Source organism: Monodelphis domestica, chromosome 2 (assembly GCF_027887165.1).
Source record: "Monodelphis domestica isolate mMonDom1 chromosome 2, mMonDom1.pri, whole genome shotgun sequence".
Taxonomy (NCBI): Eukaryota; Metazoa; Chordata; class Mammalia; order Didelphimorphia; family Didelphidae; genus Monodelphis; species Monodelphis domestica.
In genome coordinates, this window is record NC_077228.1 from 204,810,211 (window position 1) to 204,825,960 (window position 15,750).

Consider the following 15,750-nt stretch of genomic DNA (forward strand, 5'->3'; position numbering starts at 1 on the left):
TCCCTTCTGTCCTCCTTTTCTGTTTCTGTCTCTTTCCTTCTCCCCTTGCCTATCCATTACCCTCTTTTTTAAAAGAAAAGTCAGGATTCAGCTCCTGGCACTCGGTAGCCTTCTTCCCCCACATCCTGCCTGTGCTCAGCTATTAATACACTCAGGCTAGGTAGTGTCTGAGAAACTGTCAGCCTCAAGAAAAAAAGAGTCCAGGGTGGTGGGCATAGTGACTCCCAGCCAGGGGAGTCGCTGCTGGCCTGGGCTTTCCCTGGTGACGGTGTAGGGACACAAAGGACAAGGCCAGGATCGCCCTGCTTAGAGCCGGTCGGGGAAGGGCTCCTGATCACTCATTCCAGCAATCAAATAGTGGATCAACCCACAAAGCCTTTCTACCTGCCAGGCACGGGTCCAAGCCCTGGGCACAAAGAGATTAAAGTGAAAGTGCCCCTGCCCTCAGGAAGCTTGTGTTCTAACCCAGGAAGAAAAGATGTACACGTGCGTATTTACAGACTGTGTAGAAAATGTAGTCCCGAGGGGCAGCTTGGAAGGATAGTAGATACAGCAGTAGGCCTAGAGACGGGAAGTCCTGGGTTCAAATCTGGCCTCAGATGCTGCCTAGCTGGGTGACCCTGGGCAAGTCACTTAACCGCCATGGCCTACCCCTTACCCCTCTTCTGCTTTAGAATGGATATCAAGTCAGAAGGTAAGGGTTTAATAATAATAATAATAACAAAAGAGACAATGTTGTCCTGGGTGTCCACATTCCTTCCCCTTCTCCCTAGTTTGGGGGAAGGCTTTGATCTGCTCCTCCGCCTTCTGAGCTCTCCTCAGGCATGCAGTCTTGTTCTCCCAAGACATACCTACTCGCTGTCCACCCTGAAGGAACAAAGTGGACTTCTGGCTGTTCACAGTTTCCCTGCTGTGGGATTAAAGTTGATTTTTTAAATTAAATTTTATTCTGTTTTGAAACAAAGGTCTCCCTCCCCACCACCGAGGAAAAACCCAAAGCCAAAACCCTGTTAAAACAGGTGTCATCTATCTTTAAACTATTAGGTCTGTTTCCTAGGGTGATCAGGGAAAACGGAAAAGACCTTCTGCGTCCTAAAATGCTGATAGCAGCGCTCCTTGTGGTGGCAAAGAGCTGGACATCGAGAGAGGCCCATCAGTGGGAAAGGGCTGAGCATTTGTGGCATAGGCTTGGGATGGAACACTACTTGCTGTAAGAGATGACGAGCAGGTTAATTTAATAAAACAACAACAACAACCCTTATGTGCTGTCCCAGGAACAACTCTAAGACAGAAGGGCAAAGGCTCGGCAAATGGGGGTTAAGCAACTTGCCCAGGATCCCACACAACGAAAAAGTGTCTGAGGCCAGATTTGAACCCAGGTCCTCCAACTCCAGCCCTGGCCTCTTTTCACTGTGCCTAGCTGCTCTTGAACAGGTTAATTTAATTTAGTTTAAACCTTACCTTTCCATTTTAGAATTGATACTAAGTATGGATTCCGAGGCAGAAGAGAGGTAAGGATGAGACAATGGGAGTTAAGTGACTTATCCAGGGTCACATAGCTTGGAAGTATCTGAATCCAGATTTGAATCCAGAACCTCTCATCTCTAGGTCTGGTCATCTATCCACTAAGCCACCTTACTGCCCTAGAGCAGAGTAATTAAAAAAAAAAGGAAAGGCCTACCTAAAATTATGAAGAGTAATATGAGCAGAACCAAGAGAATATTATCTGTAGCATCAGAAGTCTTATTTGAGGACCAACCATGAACGTCAACCTCCTGACCAACAGACATGGGGGTGAAGGGGGCCTTGACGTTCACGTATCAGCCCCCAGCGCAGGTCCGATCCCGTGGTTCTGTGGCGGCGCTTTAAACATTCGACGCCAGCCCTGCTTTTTCCTGCCCGATGAGTAAATGAGTGTCTCCAGCTCCGCCGGCCCCGTGCCGCGGTCCTCTTCTTTCCCAGAGGGCTTTGTATCCTTTGCTGCTGTAGACATTTTATACGTGTCGTCCTTTTCTACGATTTCATTTCTTTCTGGGCCCAGCCTCGGTGACCGTGTCGCTGGGTCAGGGTTTGATCGCTGCGGGGGCACCAGTCCAAAAGCTCTCCAGAATGGCCGGCCCGGCCTCCATGGACTCTCAGTCTCACGCGGGGCCTGGGGGCCACGTCCCAGTGGTGACTCCGGGTTGTCCGCCTGCTCTGTGCGCCAGGCCCTCTGAGCCAGGGAAGCCCTCCCCGGGGCAGGCCGAGAGGGTGAGCTGGCTTGGACTCCCCTCTTGGAGTAGGCCGAGGCTTGGCCAGAGAACTGCGGCGGCATCCCCATCCCTCAGGGCATGGCGGAGGATGCTGCTTGGCATCTCTGCACAGCTCTCTCCAAGGGCCGCTTGGGCCTGAGGAGGCCCTAAGCGCCTTGGGGCCTTGTCATGGGGTCAGACCTTCACACTTGCAAAGCCCAGATTCTAATGGCCCGGGGGGGCCGCCAAGGAAGACCTCCCCAGGGAAGTCGGGCTCTGTTTCTCCTTCCTCTTGGCACAACCTGGGCGGCACGTGGGGTTCCCCCGGGGATAGGGCCTAGGATAGTGTACTGAGAGTGGGTTCGACTTCCACCTTAAACAGATAAATTCAACTGGCAGCAAGATGCTGCAGTGAATGCGGAGTGCTAGGCTTAAAGTCAAAAAGACTCATCTTCCTGGGGTCAGTTGGGTGGCTCAGTGGATGGAGAGCCAGGCCTAGAGATGAGAGGTCCCGGGTTCAAATGTGGCCTCAGACACTTCCTAGCTGGGTGACCCTGGGCAAGTCACTTAACCCTCGTTGTCTAGCCCTTATTGCTCTTCAGCTTTGGAACGAATACACAGGATTGATTCTAAGATGGAAGGGAAGGATATATTAAAAAAAAAACAACCAAATAAAATAAAATAAAATGGGGCTGCTTTTCTACCCTGTAAGGATGAGCTCCCCCTCCCCCATCTCCCACCATCGCCTAGAAGGGAAGCGCTTTGAGATCCTTAATTGATGAAGGAAAAGAAATCAGTAGAGGGATAGAACAGGCTGTTCTTCTGCCAAGATCCTCCCACTGAAAGAAGACCCAGGATCATCCTCATTCACATCTGTATAAGACTTTATGATTGACAAAATACTCCTCTTCCAGCAACCCAATGCAGTAGGGAGTGTGAGTATGCCCATTTTACAGATGAGGAAACTGAATACTTATTAATAAAGTACTTGCCCAGCTGAAGAGTGACCCTGCGTGGGACCCCACTCAGGCCTCTCTGCCTTTCATATTTGTGCTTTCCCCATGATGCCTCGGGAGCACCCTCTAACAGTGTGACTCAGCCTCCCCTCCTGTCCTCCCCCTGCCAGGTGTGTGGTGAGAAGAACAGGTTTGAGAGATTGATGGAGTATTTCCGGAATGAAGACAGCAACATTGACTTCATGGTGAGTTGGGGAGGGGGCTGGGGTTCCAGCCAGGCCCACTGAGTGGGACTTGGGAGCCCCCAAAGGCTCCAGGCTTCAAGCCGGGAGCTCAGGTGCCCGGCGCCTCGGTCTGGGCTTGGACCAGGGGTCTCCCCAGGGCAAGCTGTAGGGAAAGCTGACGTTTATGGGGCTGCCGAGGCCTGGGAGGGACGTGGGCAGAACTGAAGAAAACAGGGTTGGGGACTGAAAGGCGGGCACTGCCAGTTCCCGCTCTCACAGACTGACCGCCCACTTCTCCTGCCCGCAGGTGGCTTGCATGCAGTTCATCAACATCGTGGTGCATTCAGTGGAGAATATGAATTTTCGAGTCTTCTTGCAGTATGAGTTCACCCACCTGGGCCTGGATGTTTACCTGGAGGTAAGGCCTTTCTCCTGCTGCCCAGGGGGCACTCAGCGCCCTCAGCGGCAAGAGGCCCAGAAGGGCCCCCAGACCAAGCCCTGGCCTTTGGCTCCGGCTCGAGGGGCCCTAGAATAAGCTGGAAGAGACGGTCAGGCCCAGCCGGCCACGTGGCAGAGGGCCCCAGGGAGAAGCGACTTGTCCCAGCTTCTGCAGGGAGTTAGTGTCAGAACCTGGACTGAAGTGGAAGGGCTCCAGACCGTCAAGGCTCGCATTCTTTCCTCCTGTTCCCCTTCACCTGCGCACCAGGGATATCTCAGACAGATTCACCGACTGCACAAGTGAGGGCAGGGCATAGGGACGTCTGAGGAGAAACAAACCAATAGGTGCTGCTTGCTGATGGTGAATGAGAATTAGGTGGGCATTTTGAGCAAAGAGCCAGGGTGCCTGGAGGAGACCCTCTTAAGGGGCCTTCATCCCAAGTTGAATAGAGGAAAAAAAGAAATTATTAGGTCTCTCTTTTTTTTAAACCCATAACTACCATCTTGGAATCAATACTGTGTATTGGCTCCAAGGCAGAAGAGTGGTAAGGGCTAGGCAATGGGGGTCAAGTGACTTGCCCAGGGTCATACAGCTGGGAAGTGTCGGAGGTCAGGTTCGAACCTAGGACCTCCCATCTCTAGGCCTGACTCTCAATCCACTGAGCTACCCAACCCCCTACATCTCATTTTTTTCTAATCAATTCAAGAAGGCTTCCTAGAGGAGGGAGACTTTTGTGAGCACTTTGTTTTAAACCCTTACTTTCCACCTTAGAATCAATACTGTGTATTGGTTCTAAGGTAGAAGAGCAATAAAGGCTAGGCTATGGGGGTTAAGTGACTTGCCCAAGGTCACACAACTAGGAAGTATCTGAGGTCATGTTTGAATCTAGGACCTCCCATCTCTGGGCACTTTTTTTTTTTTTTAATGGGAGAAGGATTAGGGGCAGCTAGGTGGCTTAGTGGTTAGAGAGCCAGGCCTGGAGAGAGGGGGTCCTGGCCTCAGATACTTCTTAACTGTGTGATCCTGGGAAAGTCACTTAATTCCCATTGCTTAGCCTTTACCTCTCTTCTGCTTTGGAAGGGATACTCATATCAATTGTAAGGCAGAAAGTAAGGGTTAAAAATAAATAAATAAAAGTAGCAGGGTTTGTCCCTCTTCTCTGTTTGGAGGAACACCAAGGGAGGTGCCCTCCCCTGGTTCTCACCCTCTCCCCTCTTGCGCTTTTGCTGGTGGCAGAGGCTTCGGCTTACAGAGAGTGACAAGCTCCAGGTGCAAATTCAGGCGTATCTGGATAACGTTTTTGATGTGGGCGCCCTTCTAGAAGACACAGAGACCAAGAATGCTGTTCTGGAACACATGGAGGAGCTTCAGGAGCAGGTGGCCTTGGTAAGAGAATGGGACCATTGTACTGCCTTCTACTGAAGCCCCCTCCAAAGGAGGAACAGTTCTGGAGACAGAAGATGTTAGCTCCTTGGAAGGACCTCAAGTAATGACCCTGGGAGCCCAGGAGTCAGAACTCCTGCTCTAATACCTCATTCTTCCACGTCGACCCCTCTACCTCCATTGCCTTCATTAAGGGTGCTTCAGTACTCTCCTGACCAGTGGGAGAAAACACTGAGTGCCCTGAGATCTCTTATTGACCTCCGCTAGAAGGAGGAAGGATGAGCCCACTTGTGTTTTCTCCATTGAAGTCTTCCTCTCTACCAGGGCTTCTTGGTCCTAGTCTGATCCTGCCCTTCTGACCACACACCCAGGCAGAGGGATGCTCCCATAGACTGAGGGCTGCCTAGACTTAAACCTGGGTGTTTTTTGCTCCATAAGTATGCCCAGTACCCACTACAGGTGCCAGGCAGAATAGACTTCAAAAGATAAAATAGTAGGGCTAGGGGAGGGCAAAGGCGATTCCTAGCTTATGGCTAAGTGGATGGGAACAGAACTCATTGTTGGGTCTCTGAACTGAGGAAGGCCAGCTTTTGCTCTAGGAAAAGGAAGGGGCCTGAGGAATAGAGGGTCTCCAGTGGGATCTGGGCCAGGGACAGTGGGGGATAGCCCACGCTTATGCCTGTTCCCTGTCCCTGTCCCAGTTCCACATGTGGGGGAGTAAAAAAGAAGGGCCCAGAAGGGAGAGGGATTCCTGTCCCTCCTCCCTCCCCCTTCTGGGTGTCAGGCTTGCCTGGTACCCGCCCCCTCGTACGATGTCAGCAGCCAAGGGTGGGTGCTCACCATGTGCTGGTGCCATAGCTGACAGAGCGGCTCCGGGAGGCAGAGAACGAGTCCATGGCCAAGATAGCTGAGCTGGAGAAGCAGCTGAGCCATACCCGAAAGGACTTGGATATACTCCGGGTGAGGATGGGGGGTATATACAGAAGTCAGATATGGGGGGGCTGGAAGAAAGGGGTGACCACTGGCAGGTGGGAGGTGAAGGACAATGGAACTGGCCTGAGGAAAATATGAAGAGAAGGAGGATGCGCAGCAATGGGGAGGGCATGGAAGCCAGGCTTGGCATTCCATGCCTCAAAGGACCCAGGGGGGTGAAGGGAGGCTTTGGCTCAGTGTCCTCAGAGGGGTTATTGATCCAGTCCTTTTTTGGGGGGCGGTATCCAGGAACGCCACAGTGAGTGTGCCACCATGGGGACCTCCCAGCTGCCTCCTGAACCCAAGAAGGTGCCCATACTCACACCAGTCCCGGTCCAACCCTCTGCCCTGGAGCTTAAATTGGAGGAGCTGGAAAAGAAAGGGTTAATCCAAATTCTAAGAGGACCTGGGGGAGACATCACCATTGAGATCATCCCGGTTGTTGTGGCAACTCCATCTGACATGATGACGCCACCGACGACATCGATGACGGCCAGGGCTCCCGACTCTTCTGGCACAGGTGTTTGCAAGGCTGGGGCTCATGGATGGGGGTAATGAAGATGGTGCTCTGCTGTCAGAGCCCTGGGTGACCTGCTCCTGGGTACCACACAGGGAGAGATGCTCTGGGCATGGTGGAGGAGAGCTGAACCCATTGGACCTGACCTAGGACTAGTTACTTCACCTTTGTGGGCCCCAGTTTCTTCATCCACAGAATAGGAGGCTTGGACTTGATTTGAGTTCTTTTTGATACTACATCTATGGCCCTGTGGATAGGGATTTGGATTTAGGGGTGCCCCTTGCCTCACAGTGAGACTGGAAGAAGTTTTCACCAAAGCTTCCTCTAAGCCCCTATTCTGGGGCTAGCGTATGGTAGGCAGGTGAGGTAGGCTTGGTCCAGGAAAGAGAGAAGGTGGCTACCATGGGGCTAGGAGCATGGGCTTAGGTGGAGAGGGAAGGGGTGGATTTTGAACTAGTGGGTCCCCTGTGAGCCTTTCACGCTAGGAAACCTGGGTTTCCTAGGAAGCTTGAGGAACTTCTGTTACCTCCCACTGCTGCCAGGAACTGCAAGCTGCCTGCAAAGAGGGAGATGACTATCCAATTTCTTTCTGCTGCTTTTTCTAGATCTCCCACCTCCAGCAACTCCTCCCGCTGCATCTGTGGGTCCTCTGCCACCACCGCCACCTCCACCATTGCCACCATCTCCCCCAAGCCCTGGTGTCACTTCACCTCCCCATCAGGAAACCCCACCTTCAGCACCTCCTCCACCTCCGCCCCTTCCTGGTAGCCTGGGGCTACCCCCTGCCCCACCGCTGCCTGGGACATCCCCTGCCCCACCGCTGCCTGGGACATCCCCTGCCCCACCACCTCCGCCACCCCCACCACCAGGGATGAATGGAACCGTGCCCCCTCCTCCTCCTGGAGGACTTCCTGGTGCCATTGGGGGGCTCACTACTGCTCCAGATAGTGCAGGTGAGTGAAGCCAGGACTCTGGGTTTCAATGGAGATTTCTTTTTTAGAGAGAGTGTGAACATGGGCAGAGGCTCAATATCCCTCCAGATTCTCTTAGCCCCTTCTAGCCTAGGGAAGAAATGAGGTGTATGCAGTAGGGGGGGGCCTCTGTCCATGGGATCCTAATAAGAGCCTGTGTTTTGCTGGCCTGAGACATCACCCTGCGCCCCCTCTGACCCCACTTTCCCTACTCCCCATCCACCTTTCTCTCTGCCTCTTCTCCCCCCCCAAACCCTGCTGTAGTCTAGCTGGGGCAACTCCTACCCCTGGGCTCAACTCCATTTCTGGTCTCTACAGTGAAGGCCAAGAAACCAATTCAGACCAAGTTCCGGATGCCAGTGTTCAACTGGGTGGCCCTAAAGCCCAATCAGATCACGGGCACTGTCTTTACTGAGATCAATGATGAGAAAGTCTTACAGGTATGGTCTTCTCCCACTTCAGCCCATGGAGTCTGAGGGGCCTGCGAGCTTAGTGGGGGGACAGCATCACACTCGATCTTTTTACCGCCGCCACCTTCGTCCCTCTGGGTCGGCATGCCACGCGTCCTTGGCAGTGGGTAGTGGAGAGACCCCTGTGGCCTAATGAACTTGGAGCGATGCTGATCGGGGAGGGGGCAGAATTGTCTGGGGTCCACAGAAGGACACTAACCTCACTCTCTGGGCTGGGAAGAGAAAGACAAAGGCTGTGATGCCACACAGCTTCGGTGATGGGGTCCCGGGGCTCTCTCTGGCCCTGAACCCACTAAAGCCCTTCCCTTCTTTGCTAGGAACTGGATATGAGTGACTTTGAAGAACAGTTCAAGACCAAGTCTCAGGGTCCTTCTTTGGACTTGAACGCCCTAAAAGTGAAGACAACACAGAAGGCCCCCAGCAAGGTGACGCTCATTGAGGCCAACCGGGCAAAGAATCTGGCCATCACCTTACGCAAGGGGAACCTGAGCACGGACCGGATCTGCGAGGCCATAGAGACGTGAGTGCCCCTCTCTGGCCTGACATCTAGGAGAAGGCCAAGATGCCCTAACGGTGCGAAGGCAAGGTCTGGTTGGGCTTTGGGTGGTTTGGAGTGTAGTAGCCTGGTGGAAGGTTTGGAAGGACAGATGGTCAGTGAGTCAAGGAACACTTGACAGTTGGAATGTAAGAAAGAGAGATTCCTCTCAATCCTTCTATTACACAGGGGATAGAGAACCAGACCTGGGCACAGGAGCTCCTGGGTTCAAATGTGGTCCAAAGCACCTCCCAGCTGTGACCTTGGGCAAGTCACTTACCCCCAATTACCTAGCCTTTATTGCTCTTCTACCTTAGAACTGATACTTAGTATTGATTTTGAGACAGAAGGGGAGTTAAAAAGGCCTGGAGTCAAGAAGATCTGAGTTTTAAATTCGGCCTCAGACAGGCTAGCAGTCACTTTCCTCAGTAGTAAAATGGAGATGACAATAGCACCTGATTCCGAGGGCGGTAGCAGTGATTCTAAGATAGAATTCTGGTTAGGGTTTGAAAAAAACAAAACCCCCCCAGATCAACTCCAATGTGCCAGGCAGTGTGCCCCAAGGACCCAGAAAGAAGCCAAAGATCTCTCTGGCACCTAAGTGGGGGAGGCACATATTTTCCAACACAGGGGGTCCTCCACCTTAGGTCACCCAGGGAGTGAGGAGCAGAGCCTGGGTTCAAAGCCAGGATTGTGTGTGTTGGGAGAACTCCTCATGCCCTTCCCACCTTGCCCCAGGTATGACCTGCAGGCCCTCAGCTTGGACTTCTTGGAGCTCCTCACTCGATTCCTTCCCACCGAGTACGAGCTGAGCCTCATCGGACGCTATGAGAAGGAACAAAAGCCAGTGGAGGAGCTGTCAGATGAGGACCGGTTCATGCTGCGTTTCAGCCGGATCCCTCGACTCTCTGAGAGAATGGCCACTCTGGCCTTCCTGGGCAACTTCCCCGACACTGCACAAATGCTCATGCCGGTAGGGAAGCTTGGGAGAGGGACGGGAAGGGCTTCGTGCTTGGACCCACAGAGTCAGTGTACCCCGTAGCTGGGGATCCAAATTGGGGTAGGATGGGGGCCTTGTTGGCTGAGAGGCTCTTCCCAGCTCTTGCTTAGAAGCTGGACTTGGAGCTCCCTCCTCTAGACATAGCCAAATCCCAATAATAAACATTTCCATTTATACAGTGCTTTTAAGTTTATAAAGCATTTGAAAATGGAGGTCACAGAGCAGCTGGGTAGTTCAGTGGATTGAGAGCTAGGGCCAGAGATGGGAGGTCCTGGGTTCAAATCTGTCCTCAGACACTTCCTAGCTATGTGATCCTGGGCAAGTCACTTAACCCCCCATTGCCTAGCCCTTACCACTCTTCTTTGGAACCAATACACAATATTGATTCTAAAAAAAATGGTAAAAGTTTACAAAAAGGAAATGGAGGTCACCAGGCTAGAAATTATTTGCTGCTGCTTGACTTTAGAATCATAGGGTTGCAATCCATTCCTTACCTCTTCAATTTGCCTCCTTACTCTTGGCTTCCTTTCCCTTTTCCCCTTCTAAGTTATTAAATTTTATTTTTGTCCCATTATATGTAGAAATAATTTTTTATTTGAAAAATTGATTTGATATTTTCCCATGATTGCGTGATTCATGTTCTTTCCCTCCCCTCCTCCCACACCCCTCCCGTAGCCAACAAGCAATTCCACTGGGTTTTACATGTGTCATCGATCAAGACCTATTTCCCTATTATTGATAGTTACACTAGGGTGATCGCTTAGAGTCTAGTTTCCCAGTCATAGCCCCACTGACCCATGTGATCACACAGTTGTGTTTCTTCTGTGATTCTGTAGAAACAGTTCCTGACATTTTGTGATTCAGCTTCTTTCCCTTTCTTCCCTGTTCCCTGAGGCAGTAAATACTCCGATATAGGTTATATCAGTACTTTCATGTAATACATATTTCCCAAGTTCTGACAGAAGACACATATCACACATCCAATAAAAAACTCATAAGGAAAGAAAGTGGAAGATGGCGTGCTTGGATCTGCAATCAGGTTCCCAACAGTTTTTTCTCTGGCCGTGGAGAGCATGTTCCAGCAGAGTCCCCTGGACTTGCTTTGTTGAAAATAGCTTACTGATCATCATATAACACTGCCGTTACTCCTGGGTCTGCTCACGTACTTCACTTTGCATTAGTTTATGTCTCTCCTTGGCTTCCCTTCCTACAGCAACTCAATGCCATTATCGCCGCTTCGATGTCCATCAAATCCTCTGACAAGCTCCGAAACATCTTAGAGGTAAGGAGATGGAGGAGGAAGAGTAATGGGCTTGAGCCAACACATGGAGTCTCCCAGCTGTTGGGCCATAGCGCCAAGCCTATCTTTACAAAGTTTCCAGGCTGATGGGATGTAGTGATGATAGAATCTCTATCTTCTGGGACCGCTAACCTAATGAAAATGGGATCATTGGATTTGGAACTGGAAGAGAATATAATCAGGGCAGCTAGGTGGCTCACTGGATAGAGTGCCAAGCCTAGAGATGGGAAGTCCCGAGTTCAAGTGTGACCCCAGATACTCCCTAGCTATGTGATTCTAGGCAAGTCACTGTCTAGCCCTTACCCTTCTGCCTTAGAATTGCTATTATGACAGAAAGTAAAGGTATTTCAAGGGTTCTTAACCTGAAATTCATGAGCATGCTGTTAAAAATATTTTGTTAAAAAATACTTTGTAAAAAATACTATCATTGATTTTTTTGGTAGTCTTGTGTTTACTGGATACATTTAAAAATTGGATACATTCTGAGAAGGAATCTGAGGCTTCAGCAGTGTGCTATTATTGTGTCTGTCACTGTGTTTTGACACAAAAAGAGGTTAAGAACTCCCGTTCTCATCCAGACCACTCATTTCAGCAATGGGAAAGCTGGAGCCCAGAGGCTCAAAGTGTCTACTCTAAGGTCACAGGTGTTGTGGGCCAGAGCCTAAATTTGAACCGAGGTCCTTGGATTTAGAATCCAGGGCTCTTTCCATACTATTGTTACCAATAGGGACAAAGGAACTATTTTCTGGGAATCCCTATTCTGAGGGAGGGAGGATGTAGTCTCCATCCTTAAGGAACTTCTAGGGAAGACTCTAAGAGCATAGAAAAATGTATTTCTTGTCTCCTAAGGGGGAAAAAATTCCTTTGGGCAGAGAGCCTGCTGAGCCCTCTACCTTCTCCTCCTCTTCTCCCCTCTCCAGATCGTCTTGGCCTTTGGGAATTACATGAACAGCAGTAAACGAGGGGCGGCCTATGGTTTTAGACTACAAAGCCTTGATGCAGTAAGGGGGCTCATCTGGACCCAGGGAGCGGGGAAGGGAGTCTGAGGGGATTGGGGATGGGGGCTTATGCTGGCACAGTCTGCCATGGATGGAGATAGAGTCTTGGGTACCTGGGTTGGCTCCCCACGGTAACTCCCTCTTCCTATAGCTGCTGGAGATGAAGTCAACAGACCGGAAACAGACTCTACTGCACTACCTGGTGAAGGTGATTGGAGAGAAGTACCCCAAACTCACCTGTTTCCATGCTGACTTGCACTTTCTGGACAAGGCTGGGGCCGGTATGGGTTAGGGTAGGGGATCCAGGGGGGTTCTGTTGCTTATTGGCCTCTCTGGCTTTAGGGTTCACCTAAGAAGAAGGGGAAAACCAAGCAGTTTGGACAAGTTCCTCTGAGGCTGACCATGAGGAATGACTGGATGAGAAAGAATAAAAGTCAGGGCAAGAGAGATTCTGTCAGGGCATCAAGTGGCTCAGTGGATAGAGAGCCAGGGTTGGAGTCTGAAGATCCCAGGTTCAAATCTAGCCTTAGATGTTTTCTAGTTGTGTGACCCTGGGCAAGTCACTTAACCCTGTTTGCTTAGTCCCATGTTGGTGAACCTATAGCATGTGTGCCAGAGGGGGCACTCAGAGCCCTTTCCGTGGGCACATTGGCCATTAGCCTAGCACAGAGTTCATTGCTAGAAAAACAGAGGGATGCGGGCTGCTTCCCCCTCTCTCTCCATGAAGTTTGCAGTATGAGCACTTGGTCTCCAAAAAGTTTACCATCACTGGCCTAGCCCTTGTCCTTTCTGATTTAGAGTTGTTACTAGGAAAGTAAGAGTTTAAAGAAAAACAAAATGGAACAACTGAATTCAGGAGTATTTGAGAGGGGCAGGTAGATGTTCAGTGGATTGAAAGCCAGGTCTAGAGACTAGAGGTCCTGGATTCAAATCTGTTCCCAAACACTTCCTTGCTTTGTGACCCTGGGCAAGTCAATTAACCCCAATTGCCTAGCCCTTATCACTTTTCTGCCTTGGAACCAATACTTAGTATTGATAGCCCTAACAGTGTAGCCCTTGCTGCAATTCTATCTTAGAATTGATGTTAAGACATAAGAAAGAGAGAGTGAGCTTGAAGGACAGAGAGAGACATAGAGGAAGAGACAGGAAGGGAGGGAGAGAAACAGAGAGGGAGACAGACAGGGGGAGAGAGAGAGAGAGAGAGAGAGAGAGAGAGAGAGAGAGAGAGAGAGAGAGAGAGAGAGAGAGAGAGGGAGAGAGAGAGAGAGAGAGAGAGAGAGAGAGAGAGAGAGAGAGAGAGAGAGAGAGAGAGAGAGAGGGAGAGGGAGAGAGGGAGAGAGGGAGAGAGGGAGAGAGAGAGAAAGAGAAGGAGGAAGGGAAGGAAGGAGGGAGAGGCAGAGGAAAGAGAGAGAAGAGGGGAGGAGAGGAGACAGATCACCTCTCCCTGACATATTGCTTATCCACCATCTTCCCAGTGTCTCTAGACAGTGTCCTCCAGGACACCAGAGCTCTCCAGCGAGGCATGGAGCTGACGAGGAGAGAGTTCATGCGCCAAGATGATAATCCTGTGTTGAAGGAATTCTTGAAGGTCAACAGTCCAAGTATGGAGAAGTTGCTGGCTGATGGCAAGACAGCGCAGGTGGGATGACAGGGCAAGGCAGTGCCTATTGGGCGCAGGGTGGGCATGAAAAATCAACCCAAGTCTGGGAAACCCACACACATCAGGGGGCTGTAGCAAAAAGGCATCCATGCCTCATCCATGGTGAGCCTTTCATCACATTATCTCTTCTGAGCCAGGCACCAGAGATGGTCCTGCCTCCAAGGATCCTCCTTTCTACTCAGAAATATCAGAGATAGGTTGAAGGGTGGGATTCAGGCACAGTTGGGTCGGGGTTGGGGTAGGGGTCTGGCACAAGAGGGCAGCAGGGTTAGGTTCATGATGTTGGGGTGCTGATATCAGGAAGAAATGCTGGAAGACTTCCTTCCCTGGGCTGGAGTTTGAATGGAAGTGGGACAGGATTCTGGTGGGAGGTGATGCACTGGACTGATAGAAGGCCTTTACAGGAGGCATATGAATCGGTGGTGGAATATTTCGGAGAGAATCCCAAGACCACACCCCCATCTACCTTCTTCCCTGTGTTCAGTCGCTTCGTCAAAGCATATAAGGTATATTGAGAGAGGATTGGGAAGAAGAGGGGCTGCACACCAAGGGGTTTTGGGGTCTGGGCCAGGCTTCATCCCACTTTTGTGGGGCACAACTGCAGTGTATTGGTCTTGGGAGTCAGGAAGACTTGGGTTTAGATTCTTCATATTTATTGCTCGTAGTTTCCTTGTCTGTAAAATTAGGATAACAGCACCTATATCACATAGGATAGGTGAGAAGATAACATATGTAAAACCTTAAAGTGCTATGTAAGTGTGAGCTGTTAATATTCTTGTGGGGGCAGCTTGTGGATAGGGTACTGGATCTGGAGTCATGGAAGAACTGAGTTCAAATATGGCCTCAGGTACTTACCAGCTATGTGGCCCTGGGCAAGTCACTTCATCCTGTTTGCCTCAGTTTACTCATCTGTCAAATGAGCTGGAGAAGGAAATGGCAAAACATACCAGTATCTTTGCCAAGAAAACCTCAAATGGGCCACAAATCCCCAGGATTCCCAACTCTCTCTCCCCCTCCCTCCCAGACTGAACAATAGTATTTTAGTGACTGGTTTCTAGCTAGGGTTGGGGCTTTGTCCTGGTGTGTTTTAAGTAAAGTTTGAAAATTGTACCCAGTATCTGTCATGTTTACTAGAGGCTCTGAGCCATAGAAGACTAGCTAATAGCTAGTATTTACATAGCAACTGAATGTTTGCAAAGCGATTATATATATATATATGATTTGATTAACATGAAAAACCTGTGAGGGAGGTGCTAAGATTATCCCCATCTTGCAGATAAGAAAAGTGAGGCTGAGAGGGGTTAAGTGATTTGCCCAGGGTCACACAGCAGGAGTCTGAGGCAGGAATTTGAGCTCAGGTCTTCCGGAGTTGGGATTCTAGTGCTCTAGCCGTAGTTGTGTGTCTGTAACATGTTACCTGAGCCATCACAAAATAAATATGCACAGCTCATGGGGTGGTATATCTTCTGGCATTAAAAATAAAGCTATTGAGAAAAAAAAATCCAAGCCCTTCACTGGGCCCCGGGCAGCTGCCTACTCTGCTTATACCCCTAGACCTGCCTCTGATTTCTGCCCCTCCAGAAGTCAGGCTTATTGCAAGCAAGAGGAGGGGGTCAAGCCTATATTGTGGGACAAAGGCCAGGTCTGTGTTTTGGGAGGAGGTAGGATGGAACCCCATTTCTGACCAGTCCCTGGAGGAGCGGACAGCTGGGAGGACTGGACACAGGGATCCAGGCTGGAGTGGGCACCATCTGGGAGGGGGGTTTCTGCTCTTCACCACGGCTATTTCCTGTCAGAAAGCAGAGCAGGAGATTGAACAGTGGAAGAAACAGGAGGCCTCAGCCCAGGAGGCAGGAGCTCCCATCCCAGGGGAAGGCCAACCTGCAGAGCCCAAGGTAAGGCATGATTCCCACCTCCTGCTCCTCTAGTCCCCTGGGCATTGAGCCCCTGGATCTCTGTTCTCCTGGCCGTGTCCCTCATCCGCAGTACCACAGCTAGTCCCTGTGAGGACGTCATTTCTCTGCTTGTCTGTTGGTGGGGGGAGGGCGGGGGCAGCATCCCGTTATGAAATGAAAGTCCATTCTTGCCTGTGCT

General features: G+C 50.7%; 1 protein-coding gene across 6 annotated transcripts in view; it reads left to right on the top strand.

Moving 5' to 3' along the window:
• Nucleotides 1-15,750, top strand: part of FMNL1 (formin like 1) — a 65,378-nt gene that overhangs the window by 47,909 nt on the left and 1,719 nt on the right. For all 6 annotated transcript variants that reach the window (XM_056816992.1, XM_056816993.1, XM_056816994.1 and 3 more), the window contains 15 exons: nucleotides 3,358-3,432; nucleotides 3,719-3,829; nucleotides 5,087-5,236; nucleotides 6,092-6,193; nucleotides 6,455-6,725; nucleotides 7,328-7,675; nucleotides 8,012-8,133; nucleotides 8,481-8,683; nucleotides 9,437-9,671; nucleotides 10,912-10,980; nucleotides 11,919-11,999; nucleotides 12,148-12,277; nucleotides 13,472-13,635; nucleotides 14,061-14,162; nucleotides 15,453-15,551. In XM_056816992.1, the coding sequence (XP_056672970.1) occupies nucleotides 3,358-3,432; nucleotides 3,719-3,829; nucleotides 5,087-5,236; nucleotides 6,092-6,193; nucleotides 6,455-6,725; nucleotides 7,328-7,675; nucleotides 8,012-8,133; nucleotides 8,481-8,683; nucleotides 9,437-9,671; nucleotides 10,912-10,980; nucleotides 11,919-11,999; nucleotides 12,148-12,277; nucleotides 13,472-13,635; nucleotides 14,061-14,162; nucleotides 15,453-15,551 (2,262 nt within the window). The remainder of the gene's footprint in view (nucleotides 1-3,357; nucleotides 3,433-3,718; nucleotides 3,830-5,086; nucleotides 5,237-6,091; nucleotides 6,194-6,454; nucleotides 6,726-7,327; nucleotides 7,676-8,011; nucleotides 8,134-8,480; nucleotides 8,684-9,436; nucleotides 9,672-10,911; nucleotides 10,981-11,918; nucleotides 12,000-12,147; nucleotides 12,278-13,471; nucleotides 13,636-14,060; nucleotides 14,163-15,452; nucleotides 15,552-15,750) is intronic.